Source organism: Corythoichthys intestinalis, chromosome 9, assembly GCF_030265065.1.
Source record: "Corythoichthys intestinalis isolate RoL2023-P3 chromosome 9, ASM3026506v1, whole genome shotgun sequence".
NCBI classification, from domain to species: domain Eukaryota; kingdom Metazoa; phylum Chordata; class Actinopteri; order Syngnathiformes; family Syngnathidae; genus Corythoichthys; species Corythoichthys intestinalis.
In genome coordinates, this window is record NC_080403.1 from 27,683,179 (window position 1) to 27,710,734 (window position 27,556).

Genomic DNA, 27,556 nt, shown 5'->3' on the forward strand with positions numbered 1-27,556 from the left:
AGCATGGGGGTGAAAACATCATGCTTTGGGGCTGTTTTTCTGCAAAGGGACCAGGATGACTGATCTGTGTGAAGGAAAGAATGAATGGGGCCATGTATCGAGAGATTTTGAGTGAAAATCTCCTTCCATCAGCAAGGGCATTGAAGATGAGACGTGCCTGGGTCTTTCAGCATGACAATGATTCCAAACACACAGCCAGGGCAACAAAGGAGTGGCTTTGTAAAAAGCATTTCAAGGTCCTGGAGTGGCCTAGCCAGTCTCCAGATCTCAACCCCATAGAAAATTTATGGAGGGAATTGAAAGTCCGTGTTGCCCAACGACAGCCCAAAACATCACTGCTCTAGAGGAGACCTGCATGGAGGAATGGGCCAAAATACCAGCAACAGTGTTTAAAAAGCTTGTGAAGAGTTACAGAAAACGTTTGGCCTCCGTTATTGCCAACAAAGGGTACATAACAAAGTATTGAGAGGAACTTTTGGCATTGACCAAATACTTATTTTCCACCATGATTTGCAAATAAATTCTTTAAAAATCAAACAATGTGATTTTCTGGGTTTTTTTTCCACCTTCCGTCTTTCATGGTTGAGGTTTACCCATGTTGACAATTACAGGCCTCTAATATTTTCAAGTGGGAGAACTTGCACAGTTAGTGGTTGATTAAATACTTATTTGCCCCACTGTACATGGCAAGTCAGTAAGATCTGCTGTGGTTTTAACTGGATTTCCACATTCGTTCCGATATGGACTGACAAATCACAGCGCGCGAGGTGGGACTTTGTGATGCGTCATGAAGGGAAGTGACAGTGAATCTTTTTTACACTCCTGGGAGTTTTGGAAGGTGTTTGCATTCTTGTCTTTTTTTCCCATATATCTCAGGAAGAGGCTTCTGGAGGAATTGATGGCACTTTTTTCCAGCATCCTGCTATTGCTTGTACAACGTAGTGTCTCATTTGAAGCGTGAAAGAACACCTTACTATATATACTGATGGACCTGCAGTCTACCGAGTCAATAGCTGATCTAAATCTGCAAATCTTTCTGACTTTTACTGACTTTTACCTCTCTTTTCAAAAACACTTACTGCACACAGACAATACATCATGTACTCTTGTGATTTTTATCGTACATCTTTGTTTGTGAACTACAAATTTACTACAATAGATAGCATGAGTTGCATTGCATTTATGTCACTTCAGCGCTTCTGTGATTGGTTAATTCAGATTCAGACTGCTTGTTAGCCCCACTTCTTGCTACAATTTTGAAATCCAGCCCAAACCGCAGAAGACCAAACTGACTTGTTATGTGTCTTGCACACGGTGAAAGTCAGGTTGGCTTGTAAGGCTAGAAGTTTAGAGAATTTGACTTTTTTTTTTTCTCCACACATTTTCATTCTTGTTGATGTGATTTAGAACCAGTATGGTTTTCGTCAATGATGACTACTGTATAACGAAAATATTTCGTCAACGAACCATTTTTTTCATGATGTTGACGAGACAATAACGAGCTACAAACCTGTTTTGGAAGACTAAAACATAACAAGCCTAATGCCAGTTTTTGTCTTGCGAGACCAGAACGAGACGAAAATGCGCAATAGTTTCCGTCACATGTTCACAATGTGTAACATTGTATGAGTAGTTAGTCTGCATTCTAGCAGTGTCTGGTTGTGTCACTCATCTGATGTGCAGCAACCCCCACCCCAACCAGTGCAGTGTTATTTCCAGTCTCTAGGCTTCAACACACGCATACACAATAAGATTTGTTTTCTTAACTTGGCCAGAGAGAATACCCAATGTTGCTTTAGCCTTTAAAGGTCTGTGCTGAGTGATCATGACACACTAATTTTAACTCGTAGTCTTAGCATAGCATTCGCGTTAGCATTAGTGTAATGCTAATGACAAACGTACTCTTGAACTCTCGGACAACTATTATTACATTTATTTGTGGCGTCCAGGTGGGTATAATTCATTGAAAATAATGTACTGTTTTCCTGCTGAGTCTACATTGGCACCATGTTGCCGTTGTCCTTGTAGATGTTACAATATGTGATCATCTGTCAATGTTCATTCAAAATAGTTGGAAACCTTTATTTATTTATTTATTTTGGAGTACATTTTTTTCTTAATTTTACAGACAAAAACATTTTCAGTCAACCTCAACTAAAATTAGACAAAATAAGTCTTGAGTTTTTGTCAACAAAAACTAGACAAAGACAAACACATTTTGAGAGGACTAAAATATGACAAAGACTAATAAGTATTATCATCCAAAAGACCAAGACTAACATAAAAAATACAAAAGGCTGCCAAAAACAACACTGTTTAGAACCCATTGTTGCAGTGATAAAACATCTTTGATGTGTGTTAATTTCATTTACTTGTATCAAAATTACACAAAAAATTACAACAAACTGAGGTGTGATAATTGTGCTTTAACTAAAATAAAGGCAGAAGGTTCAATTACTCATGATTTTGATTTGTATCATAGCGTTATTGTGTTCCCTAATAAAACAAACAAAAAATTGACATGAAATAAGTATTTCTCAGTTTCATAAAACATTTGTTACCTCAAGAGCAAGAACATTTGGGTGGCGCAGCGGTCTTCCACACAGTTGATTCTCTAAATTCTTTACATTCTAGTAAAAGAAAGCAAGCATAATTATTAACAACTTGGGAATAAAAGTTGCCAGAATAAAATGGCATTTAAATTGATTTAACAAGACATGATAAATAATCAACTCCCTCTGGCATCACCAAAATATCAGACAGTGGGTCTTCCAATCTACATTCAGAATCATGGGAAATGGCAGCACACTGATTAAAATACTGTGAAGGAGGTAAGTATTCACATTTGTACTTGACAATAGATGAATATCGATCTAGACTAATCAAATCCACACTTCCAATCATGGGAACTGGTAATACACTGCAAAATATATATATATATATTGTAAGGTAGGGGAGGCATTTTTTTCCCCCTGACAATAGATCAATGATATTGAGCTAAACTAACCTAACCTAACCACTTACATGAACCAAAAAAACAAAACAAATGTATGTGTGTGTGTGTATATATTATATATATATATATATATATATATATATATACATACATATACATACATTAGGGCTGTCAAACGATGAAAATTTTTAATCGAGTTAATTACAGCTTAAAAATTAATTAATCGTAATTAATCACAATTCAAACCATCTATAAAATATGCCATATTTTTCTGTAAATTGTTGTTGGAATGGAAAGATAAGACACAAGACGGATATATACATTCAACATACGGTACATACAGACTGTATTTGATTATTATAACAACAAATCAACAAGATGGCATTAACATTATTATCATTATCATTCTGTTAAAGCGATCCATGGATGACTTGTAGTTCTTAAAAGATAAATGTTAGTACAAGTTATAGAAATTTTATATTAAAACCCCTCTTAATGTTTTCGTTTTAATAATATTTGTAAAAATTTCAATCAAAAAATAAACTAGTAGCCCGCCATTGTTGATGTCAATAATTACTTGTACAATGCTCATGGGTGCTGAAGCCTATAAAATCAGTCGCACCCAAGCGCCAGCAGAGGGCGGCAAAACTCCATAAGACACAATTAACGCCACTTTTTTAGGTACACCATGCTAGTAACGGGTTGGACCCCCTTTTGCCTTCAGAACTGCCTCAATTCTTCGTGGCATAGATTCAACAAGGTGCTGGAAGCATTCCTCAGAGAGTTTGGTCCATATTGACATAATGGCATCACACAGCTGGTATATGGCGGAAAACACAGACAAGGCTGAAAAAGCAGTTTCTGCTCTTGCACCCCTCGTTAAAATAAACTGCTGTATTTAAAGCCAAAAGAACTTTTGTGTTTGATAGAACAATATGTCTATATGCTGCCATAGCAGATTCATGGCGCATGAAGTCCCCTAACTATTTTTTATTTGTCCGTTTTACCCTGAAAACCCCCGTTTACAGACATCGTGCAACCGCTTTTGTTTCAACCCAGCCATAAAAAGAAGGTAAGTAATCATGTTTATTAGTCGAAATGTCTATCATTTTTAGCTTAGAATCAATAATTGCGGTCTAATATTTAGTTTACAAAACAAAAAAAAAAAACGACTTTAAAAAAATTATTCACTGGCATATTTTTTAACTTTTAAACAAATTACGTCACAATGAAAAAAATGGTGTCTGTAAATAGGTCACGGATATCTACCTCATAGCTATGGCTTAATTGTAATTTTTTTTTTAATGTCGCATTTTTCCCGATATTTTAGATGATAAACAATTGATCCAAACAAAAACATTTTGAAAAAAACATTTAAAGGGATAAATATTTGAAAAATAAAAACTCGACCACTCCTTGATGTCCGTGACTTTCGAGTCGTGTTTTTTTCTATGTTATTGTGTTTTGCCGTTAAAATCCAAGCTAAGTCCGGCTGTGGCCATTCACGGCTGTGTATTTAGACTCGATGATACACGCCACACGGAGTTTTTGCTTCGAAACACGGTAAGTATGCGATAATATCTCGTTAAAATCGGGGCGTCTTTATTTTATGTTCGTTCATGCTCGCGATTCACCTTATTCATTTTCTCACGATGTAATAAAAAGATGACTTCCTCGCCCCCCAAACGAACTAGAGCTAGGTTACGAGACCAAACACGATAGCTCGCTAGATATTTTTATTGATAATTCTCAATTCACGTTCACATTATTGCCTGTATAGGGAATGGGACGTACTACGTCACTGTTTGGCTAGGCCGCCATGTTGGCAATATGCTTCCGGCAGGCTCAATGGGGATTGTAAGGTGTGGTAGTGCTAACCTAATTCCTTCGGTGTATTAGAAAGAAAATATGGGTGTGCATTGTTGTGTCACCGGGTGCAACAGTGTCTCCTGCGACAAAAAAAAAAAGGGCGAGGAAAACTGGTCTCACTTCTCACCGTTTTTCTGCATGGAGGGCCAAATATCAGATCACGAAGGCACGACGGATGGCTGGGTTGCAGCGGTTCGTCGGAAAAGCATTTCTTTTGATCATATTTCTGCTGGAATGAGAGCGTGTTCCCGTCATCTCTACTCTTGTAAGTAGAACGATTTATCCGTTTTGGTTTCAATACGTTTTTTTATTTTTTTTTTACCGTTGTGTAAATCTGCCTCGGTAGCAATGCTAACCTACTCCTCCTCCTCACCTACCTGTTGTGTTACTAGGAAAACCTGCATATGAAATGCTGACAACACATCCCGATTGGTCACCATATCTCTTCTTGGGTTATTCTGAGGTCAAGCGCACCACATCGGAGCGTTATGAGAGGTTGGAAAGGCGAAGAGTGCACGCTGAAACTTCAGTTTGCTCTGCTCTTACAAACACGATCCCAAGTGTTGTTGTGAAAAGTCAATAAAATATGAATACCAAAACATGACTTGAACAACTTCCTGACAAACTGTAACTGCTTGTTGTTTACTTCAGGTCTTCATAATAAACAGGTGTAATAATTACAAAGTCAGGTGACTTAATTTTGTTATTCTATTTGGAATATGCATTGACAATGTGTGGACAGTGTTGTAGACAAGAACTGGGACTGATAAGTTGCAATAGATTTATTTCAAGTAATGCAACTTCTCCAATACAATATTTGAGCTGACAGTTTAAAATCTTTAAATTAGTGCAAACAAGGCCCACCCTCTGATAGGGTCAGCAAATATTATATAATTATAATATATACAAGTTTAACATAAATGTGTCTTTGTCAAAGCAGTTTAAAAACTATTTACTGGCCTTGGGTAAATTGCCAGAAAGAATAAATATGTGGTTTAAAGTTCTTGCATTTCCATTTTAGGTATTGCAAGTTCTCCAACACAATATTTGAACTGACAGTTTAAAATCCTTTTAGTGCAAAATGGCCCACACTCTGACAGGGGGTAGCAAATATTATAATACATAATACATTATAAAAAGCTATATACTATATAAATACAAGATCACAACAAAACCTGTATTTTTCAAAGCAGTTAAAAAAACATTCAGTGGCCTCAGGTAGATAAAGGTGTATAAATATGTACATTACAGTTCTTGCATTTCTATTTTAGGTATTGCAACTTTTCCAACACTATTTGAATTGACAGTCTAAAGTCTACATTAGTGCAAACAAGAATAATTATAAATAATAATAGAATTTATCAATTCAACATTACAATGAAACGTGTCTTTGTCAAAGTGGTTAAAAAAAACAACACTTCACTGGCCTTAGTTAAATAGCCAGGCAGAATAAATATGTGCATTAAAGTTCTTGCATTTTCACAAGTTAAAAGCCCGCAGTTTATCAGCAAGAAAGGCAGACCCAGACGACGTCTGCTGCAGGGGCTTGTTTGATTCCGACACAAGACAAATGGAACCACTCAATTGAACAAATTTTCTTTGTCAAATAATCCAAGAAGAGAGATGGTGACCAATCGGGATGTCTTGTCAGCAGGTTTACCTAGTAACACAACAGGTAGGTGAGAAGGAGGAGTAGGTTAGCATTGCTACCGAGGCAGATTTACACAACGGTAAAAAAATAAAATAAAAAAACGTATTGAAACCAAAACGGATAAATCGTTCAACTTACAAGAGTAGAGATGACGGGAACACGCTCTCATTCCAGCAGAAATATGATCAAAAGAAATGCTTTTCCGACGAACCGCTGCAACCCAGCCATCCGTCGTGCCTTCGTGATCTGATATTTGGTCCTCCATGCAGAAAAACGGTGAGAAGTGAGTCCAGTTTTCCTCGCCCTTTTTTTTTTGTCGCAGGAGACACTGTTGCACCCGGTAACACAACAATGCACACCCATATTTTCTTTCTAATACACCGAAGGAATTAGGTTAGCACTACCACACGTTACAATCCCCGTTGAGCCTGCCGGAAGCATATTGCCAGCATGGCGGCCTAGCCAAACAGTGACGTAGTACGTCCCATTCCCTATTGCTTTTCAGAAGTTATGCCACATAAATCGACACAGCAGAGGAGAAAAATGATCCAGAACGAGCAGTAGAAGTATGAGCGGATAAGGGAAGCGGGTAGAAAAAGTGACAATGCAAGAAATGCATAAAAGAGACGGAAGATTATTTCAGGGGAACTGACGCAGGAGGAACTTGCGGAAGGGGAAAGAAAAGAGAGAAATGTGGAGAGAAATGCAAAGCAAAGGGAGCGATATGCCATGAAGAACAAATTAAAAGAGGCAGAAAACGATGGCCCACAACTCACCAGGACAAGCCTTTTGGCACAGACACCACTTCCACCAAGGAAGTGCTCCGATGCATGCTCACACAGCAAGAAGCCAATTTATGTGTTATGCAGCTACATCAGGGGTCCCCAATCTACGGACCGCGGGCCGGCCGCCTTCACATTTAGTCCGGCCCCCTGAACCCCCCCCCCCCCCCTTCAAAAGTGTTATTTATTTCCTGGCTTTTTTCTGTGAAGAACCTAGAGAGGGTTATTTGGTTATTATCAATTATTATTGGTTATTATTAATTATTATTATAATATATTATTTTTTATTTTATTTACTTTTGTTCCGTGAAGAATCCAGAAAGGGTTATTCGATTATGGCTTGCTGAAAAAACAATAACTTTTTACATTTAGGTACTCCTGCAATCGTCACACTTTTTCTGTTACAAACTGACCCGGCCCCTCATCAGAGAAGGGAAAAATTATGTGGCCCTCACAGGAAAATGTTTGGGGACCCCTGATCTACACAGTATATTGCTTGATTTACTTTATTTGATTTTTACATGAACAGTGTGTAAATTACGATTTCTAACAAATGAAAAATAATTAAACTGCTATTTTATAACGTCATATTCAGATTATTTTTCTTAAATCTAGTCAGATTATTTCCTCCATGTTGTTTTCAGTGTTAGACTAGTTGGCAATTGACAGCCATGAAAGTCCATGCCACTGACGAACATGTACGTCAAAATTTCCTATTCATTTCGAATTTCAGAAAAACCTTTTTTTTTTTTTTTTTTTTTTTTTACCAAAAACGTACCACTACAACCCATTGACATTCATACATTGACACCCAAGTAAGTTGATGCCATTGACAGCCATGCACGTCTATGCCATTGACAGCCATGTACGTCAAAATATCAAGTGCATGCATTTAATTGCTTCTCTGTGAGATATTTGAAGAAGGAAGGGACCTTGTAGATGTACGGCAGCGAGGACAACATTGGAATCATCCAACAAGGGCCTCCGGACTTTTACAAAAGGGTATTCCTTTCACCCAGTGATTACGACATGACAAGGAAGGGGGAATTCATATTTTTAAAAAATAATTAAAAATTCTGTTACAAAATGTTACTTGAGGTGTTTGTTATTTATTATGTACCAGGATGGGTGTTCAAAACCTTTTTTAAGTGAGAAACTTAAAAGAAAATCTCAAAGGTCTCAAAAATGTATATTTCTAACTCGCCTGATTTGAATTACTTTTCAGGTGTCAAACAATGCCCTCCTGCTCAAAATTTTTCTTCCACCAGAAAATAGAGATTTTAAGCTTTCCAATGATGTATCACACGTGCATATCGGACAGTTTTTAAATCTGGCCAAATTGTGGGTCTCAGAGCGGAACTTCAAGTCACCTGAGTGTTTTCCGCCATATATATATATATTAGGCCTGAACGATATTGGAAAAAACTATTGCTGCGATTTTTTGGGGGTTTGCGATATATTGCGATATTATATTGCGATATTAAAAAAAACGTATATATATTTTTTTTTTCAAGAAATTTTCACAAGATGACTAAAATAGCTGTTTGGAAAGACTTTAGATGACACACCATCACCACAGTGTACAGTCATCCCTTGTTTTACGCGGTTAATGGGGACCAGAACCCGCCGCGATAAGTGAAAAACCGCAAAGTAGCGCACCCCCCCATTTCTTTTGTGTGTGTGTGTTTTTTGTGCCCAATGTATTTATTCAGATTTAGCATTGGAAAGAGATACATATAAGACATGTTTTTTTCTCACTTTTCCCCCCAAAGTGATTTAAAAAATGTATGTAAATAAATGGTTTTTAAGCACTTCAAATGTCATAATTATGGTAAGTTTTAAACATAACTGTCCAACCAAATCATTTTTGAACAAAAATAAAGTACTGTAGCAGATAAATGCTTGGCTTTATTAAATGCTTCTGTTTAGCTGTGGCCGTTGAAGTGACATGTAGAAATTTCAAACTCCTCATGATCACTTCTGGCATTTAAATGTCTCCAACGTCCCTACAGTACACACATTCATTCCAGCGGGGCTTCCTTACAGCTGTTTAACAAGTTAAACGATGATTGACAGATGCCCGTGTGAAGTCTGCTTCTTTGGCCAGATCAAAGCCATCGTTGTGCCCCAGTGACTGAGAGGATCAAAAGGCTGGGAGAGGGAGGGTAGGGGGCTGTGTGCAGACCAGAAAGTGAGGCGTATGTGGATCAAAAAAAAGAAAAACTATCGCACGTGCTTGCGATGGGACTATTGCGCACACGCACATGGCGATGTTTAAACGATATATCGTTCAGGCTTAATATATATATATATATTAGAGATGTCCCGATCCGATATTTGATCGGATCGGACGCCGATATGGGCAAAAAAATGCGCATCAGTATCGGCTCGGCCAACACGGAAGAATTCCGATCCAGACTTCCGATCCAGTTTTTAAAAAAATTTTAAAGTCCGGTCCGGGTTTTCCAGTGCACCGGTTTACATAATCCATTCCAGTTTTTGCTTCGGTTTCCGTAAAATCCGGTCCGCATTTTACGGCATACCTTCAACACACTACATTTACTTTACGGTCTCCCAATTTACCGAGAGACTTTATCGGTAAAAATGTCAGCTGTGTGGGATCATTTCACCTTAAGGGACGACAAAGACGAAGAGGCAGAGTGCAACATATGCCACAATTAAGTCAAGCGTGGTGGTAAAGCTGTAAGAAGTTTTAAAACAACCAACCTAATCAAGCATTTAGTGAAATAACACCACAAGCAATATAAGAAGTATGTTAAGAAAACCGAAGACAAAAAGAAAGGTCCTACGCAACTAACACTGGCAGAAACTTTTGCTATGCGTGACAAACTGGCACTCGACAGTCCCAAAGCCCAGGGAATAACAAGAGTCATTGCCGAAGAATTTATTTTGGATGACGAGCTCTCTCGTGAGTAAAGACGCACCATCCAACACTTAGAACCACGGTACAACATGCCCAACCTACAACATGCCCAACCGTCATTACATCCTTGAGCGATTCGGCCGTGGTAGGTTCGAGAACGATTCACAAACATCCAAATTCCGGTTATTGAAATATGTCAAGTAAAGCGGAACTAATACACAGCGCGGTCTTCGGGAAGCAATGAGAAATGGACCACTGCTGACAGCCGCTACAAACTACGTCAACATCGTTTTACTGTAGATAATAGATATCATATGTATATAGAATTAGATGCACAATGACAGACTCGACGGCGTTAGCAACATTGAAGTATTGAAAACTAGTTACGTTAGTAAATAGCCGCCATATTAAAGCAGGAGACTTCCCTAGTAGGCTGTTGTGAACCTTCCAAGCGAACCTAATTAACTTTTTATCTAAAATACTCCTAAATCGGCAAAATCATGACATGAATCTATTTTCAAAACAGTTTTAAAACTTTCACATGTCGAAAGTAGACAGAAGGGAAATTATGGAATAACGGGAGCAATTTTAACAAGTTTAACAGTTGATTCGCAAAATTAAATGAATTGAATGTAGTTTAAAGCTGCTGATACAGAATATATATATACTGTATATATATACAGTGGGGAGAACAAGTATTTGATACACTCACAATGGGAAAACCCATAGGCAGTGTATCAAATACTTGTTCTCCCCACTGTATATATATATATATATATATATATATATATATATATATATATATATTCTATATACTGTATACATACTGTGTATATACATATGTATTTTTATAACAGGCTGACCCCTCCAACTCTTCAATCTCTGCAGCAATGCTGACAGCACCCCTGTAACGAGTCACATGACATTTTGGAGGGAAAATAACAAGCAGTACTCAATTTGGACACTGAGGGAGGCACGTAGGTTCTATGGGGTGTACTCACTTTTGTTGCCAGGGGTTCAGATTTTAATTTAAATAAAAATAAATTAACTCTATTATATAAGCTGCACACAGACTACTTTTCATTGCTTCAAAGTGCCATTTTGTCAGTGTGGTCCCATGACAAGATACAGTATACTTAAATATCTGCAGAAATGCGAGGGGTGTAGTCACTTTTGTGATACACTGTATATATACATATATATTTTGCTTGACCCCGGCCTTATGAAATTTCATTTTAAACTTCTATCAAACAGTTGATTGTTTAGATGCAGGATGAAAATGGATCTCAGGAGATAATATTGCTGTACGATATGAATATAGCACCAGAATGAAATAAAAGGCTCTATCGACATTTTACATGTATATCGTCATTATCGCCATAAGTAGACCGAGTCCTGCAATATGCATTTTGGCCAGCAGAGGGCGCCAAATTTGCGCTGACTTGCTACAATGATATATTTCCATATAGCATGGGTGCCCAAGTCCGGTCCTCTAGAGCCCCCATCCAGCTTGTTTTCCATGTCTCCCTCCTTTAACACACCTGAATCAATTGATCAGCTCATCAGCAACCAATGCAGGACCCTACTAATGATCCTGATTCAGGTGTGTTGCTATTATTATTTGTTTCGATAAGTCCTTTAGTCAATTTTAACATTCATGTTCATGTTTGTGTTCCAATGTATGTATGTCTCACTTATGTTAGTCCTGCGTTATGTGTCTTTTGAAGGATAGAGAGAGAAACACAATTTAGTTTTCTTTGTATGATCTGTGCATATGAAGAAGACAAAAAAACTGACTTTCACTTCGGTGTTGGAGAAGGGAAACATGAAAAACAAACTTGATAGGGGCTCTTGAGGACCGGACTTCGGCACCCCTGCCGTATATGAAAATAGTACCACTAATCGGCCTCAAGATATCCCCATATCCACAAAATCATTAGCCAATTGGCTATCCCTGCTTCCCTATCGTAGCCTGTAATGTAATGAATGCAAGAGTAAGATTGTGATTCTAAATGCTAATGGTTGTCTGTTTCTGTGTGTGCCCAACTACTGACTGACAACCAGTTTAGAGTGTAGTCCGCCTTTTGCTAGGGTCAGCTGGAATACAGGGTGACCCAAAAAAAAGTTTACACTGCCATAATACAACTTAAATGCCATGTTTATTCATCTTAGAATTAGAACTTACTCACAAATTATACATTATTGTAAAGAACATGTACAGTACACGCTATTTTTCAATGTGTCCTCCCTAAGTGTCACAACAGCCTCCAGGTGCCTGCGGAACGCTTGACAGGTCTTCTTTATGTAGGATGCTGTCATCTTTTCCCAAGATCTAACAATGGACCTCTCCAAGGCTGCCACAGAAGTTTATGGCTTCTTACACGCACTGTCCTCCACAGTTGTCCATATGCTATAATCCAGGGGATTGAGATCTGGACTCTGGGGTGGCCACATATCACCTTGTCAATCAACTTTTTGGTCCGCACAGATCGGCACTTCCAGACCCAGGTTTTCGTGAGGCTGTTCAAGTATCTTTCAGCTTCTTTTTAACTTTGTAGACTGCACATCTGGATATTCTCAGATTTGCTGCAATCTCAGTAGGTGTCAGACCGGCACGCAGCAATTCAGGTACAGCTAAAGTTTTCTTCATTTTCAGCAGAAGCACAGGAATTGTAGAGACGAGAGATTACCAGCTGCATTGAGTGACCTTAATGAATCACTTAAGCATGACAACCTATTTAGATATGTTTCAATGGCTTTTAAACAAGCAGTCAACTGAGTGTAAACTTTTTTTGGGTCACCCTGTAGGTTCCAGCACCCTGCCACCATGACAAGGATAAGTGGTGTTGAAAAAAAAAACGGATGGATTATTATTATTATTATTATTAATGCTAGTCTCAAAAGTCAAAGCCACTGGTCACAATTATTAGAAGATAATTAAATATCTTACCATTTGATCAAAAATATGTAGCTTATGCTCCTGTGCTGATTATGTGTACACTGGAGATTTGAAGTTGCAGAAGTACTTGACACTTTTAACATATGTGCTAGGTCAGTTTAATGTCAATTTAAAAGTAAAGTGATTGGGGGAAAGCTGTTATAATTATTGCCAAATTTTTCACTATATAATTAAACACGTATTATATTGTGGCATAGCGATGTGATGATATAAAATGGTCCATACCGTGATAGATTTGTTCCATCCCACAGCACTAGTGGATACAGTAAAACAGTACACTTTATTATAACTATACTGCAAGTGGGTGTCACGCGATTCCCAGGGTTGAGATGCAGCACAAAGCATGGTGGCTCATAATAACACACCCTTTACAAAATAGAAACATTTAATTTCAAGAAATGGTGGGGTTGTACCTGTAGCAGGCTGCTGTTCCTTTGACGAGCGACTTCATAATGATTTTGCTGCTCACTTTGGACCGTCAACGTCTCTCTGAGGCTTTCCATCTCCTCGAACTGTGCAACATGCCCATTTGCCAAACTGGGACGACCCAATAAGGTAAACAACAAAAAATCTATCAGTTACAAATAGCTTCCATTGGGTGCAAGAGTTGTTCAAGTAAACATAGTTGACCAACAGTAATAATAACTGGATAAAAATTATTCAACATACGTGGAAGTCTTAGTCATTCTATGATGAACTCATAACCGCGTGAAGATGAATTATTACTTTTCCAATTACATACCATAAAGTAAATTCTTTGTCGTGTTTCTAAAATACAGTACTGTAAATCCATATACTGTATTATGCATGCTTGGGAATACTTCTTCCCTTGCAGGACATTTGTTGAGAAACATGCCCAGAGATGAAACACTGCCATCAAGTGTAAACATTTGGCACGGCAACACAGGTCAGAAGAACTCATCAATTTTCAGGGACGCGTTTACCTTTCTTCGTCGGCTCCGGGGCAGTTCATTAACAACTGCTCTCTTTGAATTATTGGAAAACATTATGCATAACGATGGAGGTAGATTTGCGTCTTTATTATTCAATCAAAAAAAAGTTGCTTCAATCAAATAAAACGTTTCAATCAAAATATATATTTTCAATCGAAGAAAAAGTCACTTCAATCCAAAAACGTGTTTGAATGCAAAAGTAAATTTGAAACTCAAAAAAATATATTTGAAAACTATTTTTCTTTGATTGAATTTTTTTTTTTTTTTTTTTTTTTTTAACATTTTTGATTGAAGCCATGTAATTTTGCGTTTGGACCACATTTTGGCTAGGACATTTGTGTCTTTATTATTCACTGAAAAAATAAGTTGCTTCAAACAAAAAAAAAATTGCTTCAATCAAAGAAAACAGTTTGAATGAAAAATAGTGTTCAAATGAGAATTTCTGAGTCTCAAATATTTTTTCACATTCAAACCTTTTTTTCTGCGATTGAAGTTTTTTTTTAAATTTTTGATTGAAGTCATTTTTCTTTTGAAAATATATATTGTTTTGTTTGAAGCAACTTATTTTTTTGATTGAATAATAAAGACACAAATGTCCTTGCCAAAATGTGGTCCAAACGCAAAATTACATGACTTCAATCAAAAATGTTGCTTCAATTAAAAAAAAAAACCAAAACAAAAAAAACTTGACTTAAAAAAAAAAAAAAAAAAAAATCAAAGAAAAATAGATTTCAAATATATTTTTGGGGTTCAAATTTATTTTTGCATTCAAAGGCGTTTTTATTGAAGTGCCTTTTTCTTCGATTGAAAATATATATTTTGATTGAAGCAACTTTTTATTTGATTGAAGCAACTTTTTTTTTGATTGAATAATAAAGACACAAATCTACCTCCATACATAACTTGCACTGCTGTCATTTTTCAATACATATTGCACTGTGATGTAACTTCAGTGGGGAACTTTCAGGCCACGCTCTTCCTTCAGATATGGACCAAAAAGAATAATTTAAAAAAGTATGATAGATAAACCGAGTAATACATTCGAAATATTACTGCCTGTAATAAAATTTTGTAATTAATTTCATTTATTATGTATATAAAAACATTAGCTCGTGTTCTAGTCGTTTCAATTGTCAAGCTCACATAAGCAACTATAGGGTTACTATCCCGAAAGCCTATATCCAATCAGAATTGTCAACTTTAAACAAGACCTGGATAGCTGGCTCATTTATTGGTTACGGCTTCATGAATTTGATATGTTTGCGGGATCCCCCCCCAATAAAGCTTTTAGGCCTTCCCGGAGTCTTAGAATGAGTGGTGAGATGGGTGACAGAGAAAGAGACCTCACCTGGCAGCCAGTGATATACTATTTTCGGCCACACTGGCCCAAGGCCCAGAAAGGCGGTATGAAATCCTGGAAGTCAGACAAAACTTAAGTTTGGACTCTAATGAGCAACATGAGGCACATTAAAGCGGGGTGAAGAGTGTGGCTCCGCCTGCCGTGGCCTATAATGGTTGCTTTTAGGCACTGTGGGATGAAAACTTTTTGGGCTTTTTGGCCCAACATGTGCCACTTTGCAGAAGATTGACCATGCCCAAAATGCTTCGAGCATTCGGTGCTGCTCAACATGGCATTTATTGTCATTTATCGAGTTGAAATAAACAGATCAAGACAACTAGTCATTGAGAAATGGAATGAGAATGGTTTAGGGGTCAAGAATTAAAAGTAAAAACTCCGGAACATATTTTATTGTATGCAATACAATTTACATATTAAATAACACTAGTAGAATGAGTTCATATACCTATTAACAAAAAGAAAATAAAAAAGAAATCCATCTCAATCTTAATATCACAATTACTGATTTTATATGAATGGTGCAAAGCTGGAAAGTGGCATATAATAATTATTACCAAAATCCAGGAAATATAACCGCATGTACTCAGAAGTGGCTTAAATATCAAATAAAACAGTTTGTTCCAAAGCCACAAACCTTTTTTACACATTTTTCAGTAAATTGAAAATGACTGTTGTGTAGACAAGAAAGAAAGTGCTGCCACAAGTCAAAGTGTAAAAATGAAACAAAATAAATAACAATGACCAAGCATTTCTTCTGATCCATTGAACAATTCTCAAGTTTGGGTGCATTTAGCGGCAGCAAAATATATACATTTCTTATTCACAGTACAGCTGTGTGAGTGTGCGCTTTAAAGACATCGCTATGCTCTCCAAAGAAGTGATACATCATCTTATCTTGCAGTAACCACTCATGTGTAAGGAACATGTCTCAAAGTATAATGTGAAATTTCATATGCAGCAATAAACACTTATGAATCTTGATAAAGGTAATCAAAGCATGAGTGAACCTAGCATATGGTGATCATACAAACTTCAAATAATTTCAATAATTCCTCAAATATACTTGTCATTCATGGCACAATTGTTAATGTCACAAATGTATACATTTCAATTTAAGGTCTCATTATCAATATGTACCGATACTTGAACTTAGTAGCTAGTGTGGCTACCTAGTGTAATCGGCGCCGTACAACACACATGCTAATTGAGTTAGAGATCTGACTCTCAGGTGTGAATTACAGTCCTTTTTTGTTGGTTTTAATCCACAAATGTGAAATGGAAAAAAAAATACAATAGGTCACAAATTCTTGAAAGATAACAAGAAATATACAGACATCTAGGTACTGTTGTCTGTTTCTGGGTGTGATAACTAACACATTTGACTGGGCAAATAGAAGGGATGCATATGTGGTGTAAGGATAGAAGTTTCAATCAGGATGTAGAACTCATAAGTCCCAGCAAACTTTTTAAAAGTGTTTCGAAATTAAAATAGAGTTGTCCCCTCATTGTTTATCACTTTCTGTGCTTTGTGTTGTGTTTATGAGTCATTCAAAATGTAAAAACCTAAATTTTTCACTTGTAAAAAAAACTCTCAATCTCAATAACAGAACTGCTCAGAAATCAGCAAGGAAATAAAATGTTCAATGGTCACACGAGTTTCAAAATGTGTTTTTGAATCCCTCAACAGAAGTAACGACATCTTAATTTTTTAGTATGGTGCGTGTTGAAACAACACAAGAGTTTGAATTGACTGTACATAGATCACATATTTTGACTTGTTACCCCCTTCCCCAAAAAATACATAAATGAAAGAGAGAAGCAAAAAAAACAAAAAACAAAAAAACAACAAAAAAACGCAGAGTTGCTCGAGTGTATTAAACATTCAAACAGGTCAGAGAATTCTGGCAAATGAAATAGAATTTTATATGCATATAATCAAACCAAATTAGTACAACCCAAAACATTTTATAAATACAAAATGCAACCAAGTCCTACTTCCAATAGCAAGGGTAAGTATTATCTGGTTGTACAGTATACTGTTCTTGATAAGAATGGAAAGCAGATTCTTGCAAGTGAATTGTAACGATATTGTTGAGGAATAAGCAAACACTATTTTTTTACATGACTGTTCCTATTTTTAGTTGGTACTTTATATGTGTTAAAGACAGGAACTTGCATGAACTAGAAAAAATATTTAGTTCTGGTAAATCTAAGTTGCCATATAATGATGACATAATAAATAATTTATTTGACTTTTCTTTAGCAAAAAGAAGTACATGTAGTGGACCTTGTATAAATTATTTCTTGTGATATTGAACTACTGTACAGAGGGAGAGTCCTCGGTTTCCTACTGAGCTCAATTTGAGTAGGTACATGACTTCGTAGTGTATGACTAAACTACACTAACGCAGTAAAGACGTTTCAGTAGATATTTGTATGAAAAAACAACGAAAAAACTACCACATTTATTAGAAATAAAATGAAATATAGTAAGTATGATGGTATATGTGAGTCAATTTGCACATGAAAAAGTGTTGTGGAAATCAGCCAACTGTAACCCCGTAACTTTGGCAACCGAAGACATGGCAAAGAATCAGATAAACTCAATCCCTCCAAAATTAGGATTCACAATCATCTATCAAAACAATAGGGGAAAAAAATATCTGTTTTGCTTCTGTTTTAGCTCACACGCTAATGAAGTTGGACAGACATCAGGGTAATTGGTTAAAAGAACATAAATTAACCGCCTCTGGTTTGTACTAAGACAACACGAAGGAGGTCAGACGATCAGTAACAGTTAACACTGAGAATCACACCCTGTTTTGGTTTTCTTCAACCGGTTGCATAGAACTCGTCGAGTATTATATTCACTTGCATATCATAGAATGTCCATTCTATAGCAAGCCTTTTTCACCATCTTATGACCAGAGAGAGTTTCAAAAACAGTTGTCTTAATGCATGCTTGCTTAGCAGAATGGTTTACACGAGATGAGAATTAGCAGTGTTAAGCGTAGGTGAAGTGTGACAATTTAGCAGCATACACATAAAAAGAGCAGAAGGGCGGGATAGCGGCTGTGAATACTGTTGACTACAATGAGAGCTAAAATAAGCCAGCCTGCGGTGGGTGGTCACAAATCACTTGTTAAAAAGAGTTATGATAATATATGCATTAATGCATACATAGTGTTTCCATATATACAAAATCAGAGGTTGACTTACAAAAAGATTTCAAGTTCACAGTTGTAACACCACCCATTACTACTCTGTTTTTGGATAAGCTAACAAGAATGTAGAAAAAAATTAAACAGAACAAAGCAAAAACCAAAAAAGAAAAACATTTGAAAACATGAGCTCAGTAGTGGTAAATATTGTTTGTAATGACTGTGGTTGCTAATGCAGTTGGCCAGAAAAGCAGGACCGAAGACATTATTGCAGTTGAACATCAGCCGCTGAGGTGAGATAGACCTCCTTCAGTGGATTTGAATCCACTGGAAATTGTCAGAGTCCTTATCTGAAAGGTGAAGGTGGCATAGCAGAGAACAAGGTTGAGGAATGTCAAAACAATCAACTTGCGCAAGCCACGTGTGGGCTTCAGCATAGGCAGGTAACATTGACATTATATAGTGCAAACAAGAAACGACAGAGTGGTGTATCTCTTTGCCTGCCCACGCAGTGTAAAACTTAAAAACGCAGGTGTAAACCAGTCAATTAGAGGACATTAAGACCAAAAAATAAATATCAAATATTTGTTTATATCAGTGTAAAAAAGTAATCATATTATTTTAACCAACAGTCTGGCAAAAAAGGCCTCAAAAAGTTAACAATTGTTCTTTGACGGCTTAAAAAGTTAAATGCCTCCTTTGAGCACTCCGGGAGTCAAGGGGGTGCAAGTTGTTTGGAGACACAATATCATCAGTCCCGTTGTGGTCCTCACACAAGTGATTCTTGACTTTCGGCCTTGACCGACTGATCTGACAAGGAATCCAAGGTCCGGTTAATGTCCAGAGAACCAAAGCTGCCCTCCTTGGTGTGGACAAGGCTGAGGAGGGCTTCATACAGGAACTGGTACTGATCCTGGCGAGCAATTAAACAAGATTTGGGAGTTACCAAGACAGTCAAGAGAACATGTTGGAACATATTTTTAACTACATCGAGCAAATCAGTGAGTTCCTGAAGTCACACTGAATACTTAAAGCAACAAACAACAACAAACAAAATGCCAATATTCGCCCAATGGATTTTGACAATGTCCAAACTGTTGTTTTCTTCACTGACCAATTAATTATAATCCACATTTTGGACCCAAAAAGACAAAAAAATCCCAAAATATTTTTTCAAAATTTGTAATGTTGATGTCCCATTGACAACCAAACATGCTTGACCAACCGTTTTGAAGCTTGATAATATTTATTAAACTTGTTAGGATAAACATTCAATAGAAAAAATAAGATAATAGTTTTATGTTTGACAATTCAACACAAACAGCAAGTATGGTCATAGGCGTTTTTGGCCTTTACACATACTATGGTCAAAACAGGTTATATACAGTGCAAAATAGTGAGAAAAAAATTATATCAACTAACACAAAAAGGGTTTGGAGGATATCTCTTTGTGAAGTTAGGTATAATACCCATCACCTTATCTAAAGTATATACGTACATGCAATCAAGCTTCTCGAACACTCATCTTTATAAAAATGGAAAAGATTATAGTGAAGAAAAAATACATATAACATTGAAAAAAAGTATTTTAAAAAATATTGACAAGTAGTTCAGTTAAATTCAAATTTTTCTGGCATACGACCCAATAAAGTTTTTTTTTTCTTTTTCTTTTTTTTTTCCGCACTCAATAAAGCTTCTGCATGAACAGGTCACGGAGCTGCGTCACACACAACGTCACACAGCCTACTCTTTCGCAATTTGCGCGCTGCTGTCACTTCTACTCGCCGAGACGCCGACTCATCCCAGGAAAACAACGACAAATACGGCTCATCTTCTTCCTTGAGTTAATGAAATAATGCATTAGCTTGCGCAAAATTTAGTTTTAGATTCATTCTGCACGTTTCAAAGTCGCTCGCTCAATCCAACCGGCCGTTGCCTGCTTCGCAGGCCTCCTTTTCCTTAGTTGGCGCCTCGCTCGGAAATTAATTAAAAATATCCCCATTCGGTTCGTCCTTCTTGACATCACAACGGCTCTTGGGATATGCAGTCTTTTGTGCTGCTTTCGGTTTTGAAAAAGGACAAGAAATGATGGAAATATGGAGATAGATACATGGTCTATGCAGCGTTTTAATGCATATTTATGAGTGCAATAAAACTATAAAACTCAAATGACATTATCTCCCGTTTTTCTTGGTCGATTGACTTCTAATAAAAACTGGTGTGGACATCAACTTACGCACTTTCAAAACGAGACCAACCAGCGGCACTTGGGTGATTTAATAACAGCGTGACGAAGCTTCAAAGACGACATGCATAAACGCGTCGCTGCCGACACGTTTGGTGTTAAAGGGTTAACTAAGACCACCTAAACATTTATAAGTTTTCATATTTTAATGAGCATAGTATGCGAACAATGACCGGAGGGGGAAAAATAAGTAAGTTAACCATCACATTTATTATTTTGTGCCCCCCCCCCTCCTCTTTGGCAGCAATAACAACCAGACACTTGCTCAGTAATTTCTGCAAGTCTTTGGCAGACACTCTTTACCTCTCTGAGTATTCTGCGCTGAACTGTTGGTGTCATCTTTGGTGGACGGCCACTCCTTGGGAGAGAAGCAAAGTGCCAAACTCTCTCCATTTGTAGACAACTTCTCTGACTGTCAATTGGTGAACATCCAGACTTTTAGAGATGGTTTTGTATCCTTTCCCAGCTTTATACAATTCAGCAATCCTTGATCGCAGGTCTTCAGACAGCTCTTTTGACCGAGCCATGATGCACATCAGACAATGCTTCTCATTAAGACATTTCTTACCAGGTGTGTGTTTTATAGTGGGCAGGGCAGCTTTAAACGACTCATTAGTGCTTGGGCACACACCTGACTTAAATTGTTTGGTAAAAATTGGTTTCAATTGCTCTTTAAAGAGCATACGACAGGAGAAAAAAAGTCTTAAATAGCATTATTATGTGAATTAGAATCATATTTTGAGACGATTCGACTATATACAACAATTTAGCAAAGTGCAGATGACGAGAAATTAGTCTTTTAATCTGCTGGTTAGCCACTCCTACCATTATATGGCTCTAGCGTCCCCAACAGGTGGATGACGTCAGCGGGAGAATGGGCTCATCGGTTTTACTATTGAGCCCATTGAGGGGGAATTATTCAGAACGAGGAAAACGCAACGAAAAGACCTGCAAAATTTCATTGTTTTAGTCTCTCTACTCCATTATTTTTACAGGATATTCTTTTTATCCAAGTATTTTTCCCCAATAGCTAAATAAATGGCTTGAGAAGGACCAGTCAGCCCGTCGAGGGGGAACTATTCACAACGAGGAAAACGTGACGAAGAGAGCTGCAAAATGTCATTGTTTCAGTCTCTTTACTTCACTATTTTTACAGGATATTCTTTCCATCCAAGTATTTTCCCCAATTGCTAAATAAATGGCATGGTCATGACAAATAACAGTCTTGTGCTAAATGGAATATGAAATAATAAAAATGCACTTATTCAGGACGACATGGCAAAATTACTCCATAATGGTCAAAACTGTCGACCTCACCTTTACTGTCGCACCTCCCGAACGATATTTTATGACACCTAAATCGGACATGTGTCATTTCCCTTCCCCGGCTTTGGAGAATGTAAACAAACCAAGAGGCGTGACAGCTAGCCGATAGGCTAACCCGAACCGAGTGATGTTTCAAAGTTTTCGAAGCGGAAAATCACACATAACTAGCCCGGATTATTTGACATGACGACTGGGTTGTCGATTGTCTTTGCAGATCGGCAAACCGCCCGGCGGAGAGCAATTTACAGCTTGTTCCCCGGAGGAGGGCGGCTGCAGTTGTTATGCAGCTAATGTGCATGACGAGAGCTTTTTAAATGCCTATCAATGATCAAACGTAAGTAGTCCTTAATTTAAAGAAAATTTGTAGTGTTTACTTTGCAATCGCTGTATTCGCGGCTATTTTTAACTCAAAGTTGCAATTTCTGATCGGTCGGAAAATTTGACAGAACACCGGGCACATAAGCACAATAAGCCAAATATAGTGCTCTCCCGGCGGATGGATGTGCGACAAGCTGCCGGTGTTGTGCTGAAAAATAGCCGCCCCACATGCATGTCAGCCACAAAATGCAAGCCACCTACATATTAAAATGATCCCAGTATAGGACATAATACAAAACAGTGGGGTCCTGTCTGGCATCGATAGTTTGCTTAATTGCCACATGCTCTGTTTTTTTCGTGCTTTTCAAAGTTTGGATGGCTAAAATTCTTTGACCCTACATAAAATGCGCTGCTCTTATTAACGACATTGGGATTCTCACGGCAAATGTTGCACCACATTGCGTGCGAGCATCATTTGCTTCTAGCCATGGTACCTCCTGCAGCCACTTTTCAGCAAAAGTCCTTTTTTCCGGTAGCTCCGGTGACGTCTCTGTCGTATGTCTGTCTTTTGACGGGGGTGGGGGAACACGGAAATAATTACTCAGTGGGGCCTGCCTCTTTGACATTTTGAGAAGTGATTTTCTCGTGTCCGCCGCAAATACAGTGGTCAGCCATCGGTACGCAAAAGCGTATGGAAGCCGTCGAGGGCCAGCACGTTTGTCTACGTCCAGTACGCATGCGCGCATGCGGACCACTATCACTGCTTAAAAATTAATTAATCGTAATTAATCGCAATTAATCGCAATTCAAACCATCTCTAAAATATGCCATATTTTTCTGTAAATTATTGTTGGAATGGAAAGATAAGACAAGACGGATGTACTGTATACATTCAACATACTGTACATAAGTACTGTATTTGTTTATTATAACAATAAATCCACAAGACGGCATTAACATTAACAATTTTTCTGTGAAAGGGATCCACGGATAGAAAGACTTGTAATTCTTAATAAAAGATAATGTGAGTACAAGTTATAGTAATTTTATATTAAAAGTAAAACCCCTCTGTATGTTTTCGTTTTAATATATTTGTAAAATTTTGGGCAAAATGAATGTCAGTGGTGGCTGCAAATGGTATATCTTCTCTGCGTTATGTTCAATACAGGGTGTTTAGAAAAAGTTTATCTCCTGTCATGTTTCCCCACGTCGCTCACCACAATACTGTAGTTATAATTGTTGTGGAAGAGATGCCAAAGCATATGCCAATAAGTAGCGCAGCCCCTCTCTTGAAGACATTCATATGGGGTTATATTGCTGACACTACTCTTAGCATACATACAAACCTCGTTCGTGTGTCGTCCTTTCCTCCTCCTGTGTCTGTCTGTGGCTGCGCAGACAGACATGTGCTCAGCGTACCTAGCACCAAGCCCCTCGCCCCTCCCCTTTCTCTTCGTGTCTCCCTGTGTACAGCAGCTAAGCCACTGCCAAACCTCGCTTCAGACACGTGAAATTAGAGAGAGCGACACAGAGAGAGAGGGCGAGAGTGCGAGAGAGAGGGAAAATGACAGAGTCGGTGTTCTGACGAATGGGCGGCACTCATCGTTCACTTCAAAGAGCCGGCTCTTTGTACGGGAGTTTACTCCACTCACTTGTCTCTGCCTCTTTGCTCCCAATAGACCGTACCCACATGACGTCACAACTCCGCTCTCCTGAATGGTACCGCCCAATTGTCCGTCAAAACATAGTGTTAACCTGTTACGGCTACGTACATTCCTCCTATTTACGGCGTGTTTTTCTGCTCCTTAACATTAATAATCAAAATGGTGAAGGCGTGTGTGGCTGTTGGTTGCACTAACAGAGAAGATGGAAGGAGAGACTTGAAGTTTTACCGTATTCCGAGGGATCCAAAGAGGAGAGCGAAATGGACGGCTGCAATTCGACGTGAAAACTGGGCACCAAAAAATCACCACAGACTATGTAGTAGTCATTTTATATCCGGTAAGATGCATTTAAGATATACTTAGAGGGTTTTGGGCTGACAAATAACCACAATTAAGATCATTGCTAGGCTAATCGCCGACAACATACACGTATGTATGTAGTGAGAGTGCTATCGCTAAACCATATAAACATTAAAAGCCTTAACTCCATTGACAAACGACATGAAATACATTAGACTTGACAGTGGATGTTAGCAATAACAAAAGATTTTGAATTGAAAATTTCGTAACTCACCTTTCCAAGCACAAGATAGATTCCTGCCGAATTTTCGTGGACGAGGACCTGTTTCACCCAACCAGCAACGAAGTATTTATAAGCCTCCAAGCTCTTAAAGTTTTTCAAATTTTCGTGAGAATAGGCTGATTTTGTGTGGACAAGATAATTGTAAATATCAGCGTAGCAGATGTCAGGCAGACAGGGCGAAGACAGTGGGTCGAAAAACATCGATTTGGGCATCAAATATGGATCTGGCGACTGTATAGAACGAAGCTTTTCCACATAACGCCTTTTATGCAACACATCCAGTGAGTTTACGGCATCAGAAAGCACCGGGTCTTCCATGAAATGCATTTTAAATTCCTCGATCAATTGAAACCAATGCTAATACAGAGACAAAATGACGGACAAGTGGGCGGAACCATACAGCGAGCACGTGGTTTTGTGACGTCGGTGGGTAGGGTCTATATACATAAAACGGCGCCATTTTAGTCTGTTTGCGGCAATGCATGAGTAGGTCGTCTCGTGCATGCGTTAATTGCGTGAAATATTTTAACGTGATTAATTTAAAAAATTAATTACCGCGCGTTAACGCGTTAATTTTGACAGCCCTAATATATATATATATATATGTATATACTGGACTGTCTCAGAAAATTAGAATACACAATATTCTAATTTTTTGAGACAGTCCTGTGTATATATACAGGACTGTCTCAGGAAATTAGAATACACAATATTCTAATTTCCTGACTGTCTCAGGAAATTAGAATATTGTGTATTCTAATTTCCTGAGACAGTCCTGTATATATATACACAGGACTGTCTCAAAAAATTAGAATATTGTGTATTCTAATTTTCTGAGACAGTCTCAGGAAATTAGAATATTGTGTATTCTAATTTCCTGAGACAGTCCTGTATATATACACAGGACTGTCTCAAAAAATTAGAATATTGTGTATTCTAATTTTCTGAGACAGTCCAGTATATATATATATATATATATATATATATATATATATATATATATATATATATATTACACTCTATATCATCCTATCTATTTACAATTTTACTCTTTGACAAAATGTCACCTAAACTACGAGATGGCCAGACTCACCATGTCTGTGAAGACTCCTGGCCTCATTAGGTTGATCATCTTGGCAACTTGATAAACATCGACAGCCCCCTCACTTTCCAGTTGCTGAGAAAGTGTGGTGAGGGCACACAGCAAACCTGCTGATACTGCTCCAAACCTGACAAGCAAAAACAAAAGTAGAACAGTGCCGTCTCCACAGTAACCATCATATACATTCAGACATTAAGGGAAGGAACATGGAGGGCATGAACCTTTCAAAGGATATTGAAGATTTTGAACATACCCAAAGGGTTTGAGAACATCTGGAACTTTTAAGTGAAAAATCAAACAAAAATATATGCACATACTTTTTGAACTCTAAGATCAATCCAGGCTTGTTTAATACAGAGGTAAGGGTAAATGCATATTAAGATACCCTCCTCTGCAGCGCAGCTAGGAAACAGAAGCACTCACAGATCAGGTTTCTCAGATAGTAAAGATATGTTAGTGAGTGGAGTCAGTGGACCCACATGAGCATGACAGCTGAGGCTGGTGTGAGGATCCCTGGAGAACAGCGGGTAGCCTTCCCCATTGGAGAGGTCTCCTCCTCCATTAGCTGCACTGTCAGATGAGTTGCATAAAGCAACGCTAACAGCTCATGCCTGGCTGAATAATAAACATGTAGTCAATTAGGATAAGCTCTAACTGACAGTTGTGAGGAGGGTACCAGCTAACTGCTCCATAGAAACCAGATGAAGCATTCAATTACTCACTTATCCTCCTAAAGGTGCGACATGCTCTTCATTATTGTAACAAATAAACGCACATGAGCAGAATATTGGTCAGGAGAACCAATGCTGTAGACTATTTCATTAGGTCTAATTGAGCACTTTGCTTTGGTATCGACAGGGAGACAAATCAAGGACTGTCACTTATTCCAATAAACAATTTGTAGATTTGCTTTTTGCAGCCCACTGTTTGAGCACTGCTCCAAATAAGCTCTTAGAGGTAACATGCCAAACTGGGCTTGTATCTAAACATTCAAAAAAATAGACATTTAATAGTCCAGTCAAGTTAAATGTATTTATGTATACGACTTACTCATCGTGGATGATGGTTGGTCCGTCACGGATGGCAGCCTCTTCCTTGAGGATGTCGATAAGTTCAAAGGTGCTGCTGATGGGCATGTCAAGATTTGGCCACTTGGGGCACTGAAAGTGACGCACCTCTAATACATAATCATCCTGGTAGCAGATAGAGCGCAAAAGAGAGAAGAATATGTATTAATGGACGAATAACAAAATATCTTATCCTTCCAAGCCAAAGGAACAAGACACAATTGGTCTGCATTCCATCTGCTGTCTGTTCTTTTATTCATACTACAAATCAGTTCTCTTGAATTTATGTTTTTAAATGCATGCTATTTGCCCGGGAGCATAGAAATAACATTATGTAAACACAATCAGCAGGTAACAAATACGGTCTTGGCAGTGGTACTAATTCTGAAGGTGTGTGATGTAACTTGTAAGTTTTGACAAGATAATTCTTCACTTCCCTGACAGCCAAAGAAAAAAAATGCTCTTCTTCCACAAAGTAAACAAACTCTCAAAAAGCGCTTTGCACACACAACATGGCTTAATATAGCGCACTTCAGTTTCGTTCCTCCCTTTAATCTACAAACAGGTTCACACAACAAGAGGAAATAAAGTCACACGTCAACGGTATGCTAAATGACAATGTATAGAAGGTTTTGGTATATATATATACAGTACATATATATATATATATATATAT

At 37.8% G+C, this 27,556-nt stretch overlaps 1 protein-coding gene across 2 annotated transcripts in view; it reads right to left on the minus strand.

Moving 5' to 3' along the window:
• Positions 1–15,795: 15,795 nt before the first annotated feature.
• LOC130921740 (receptor-type tyrosine-protein phosphatase gamma-like) overlaps positions 15,796–27,556 on the minus strand; it is a 346,401-nt gene continuing 334,640 nt past the window's right edge. For both annotated transcript variants that reach the window (XM_057845976.1, XM_057845977.1), the window contains 3 exons: positions 26,864–27,006; positions 25,805–25,940; positions 15,796–19,488 (listed from right to left, as the gene is read on the minus strand). In XM_057845976.1, the coding sequence (XP_057701959.1) occupies positions 19,345–19,488; positions 25,805–25,940; positions 26,864–27,006 (423 nt within the window). In that variant the 3' untranslated portion in view covers positions 15,796–19,344. The remainder of the gene's footprint in view (positions 19,489–25,804; positions 25,941–26,863; positions 27,007–27,556) is intronic.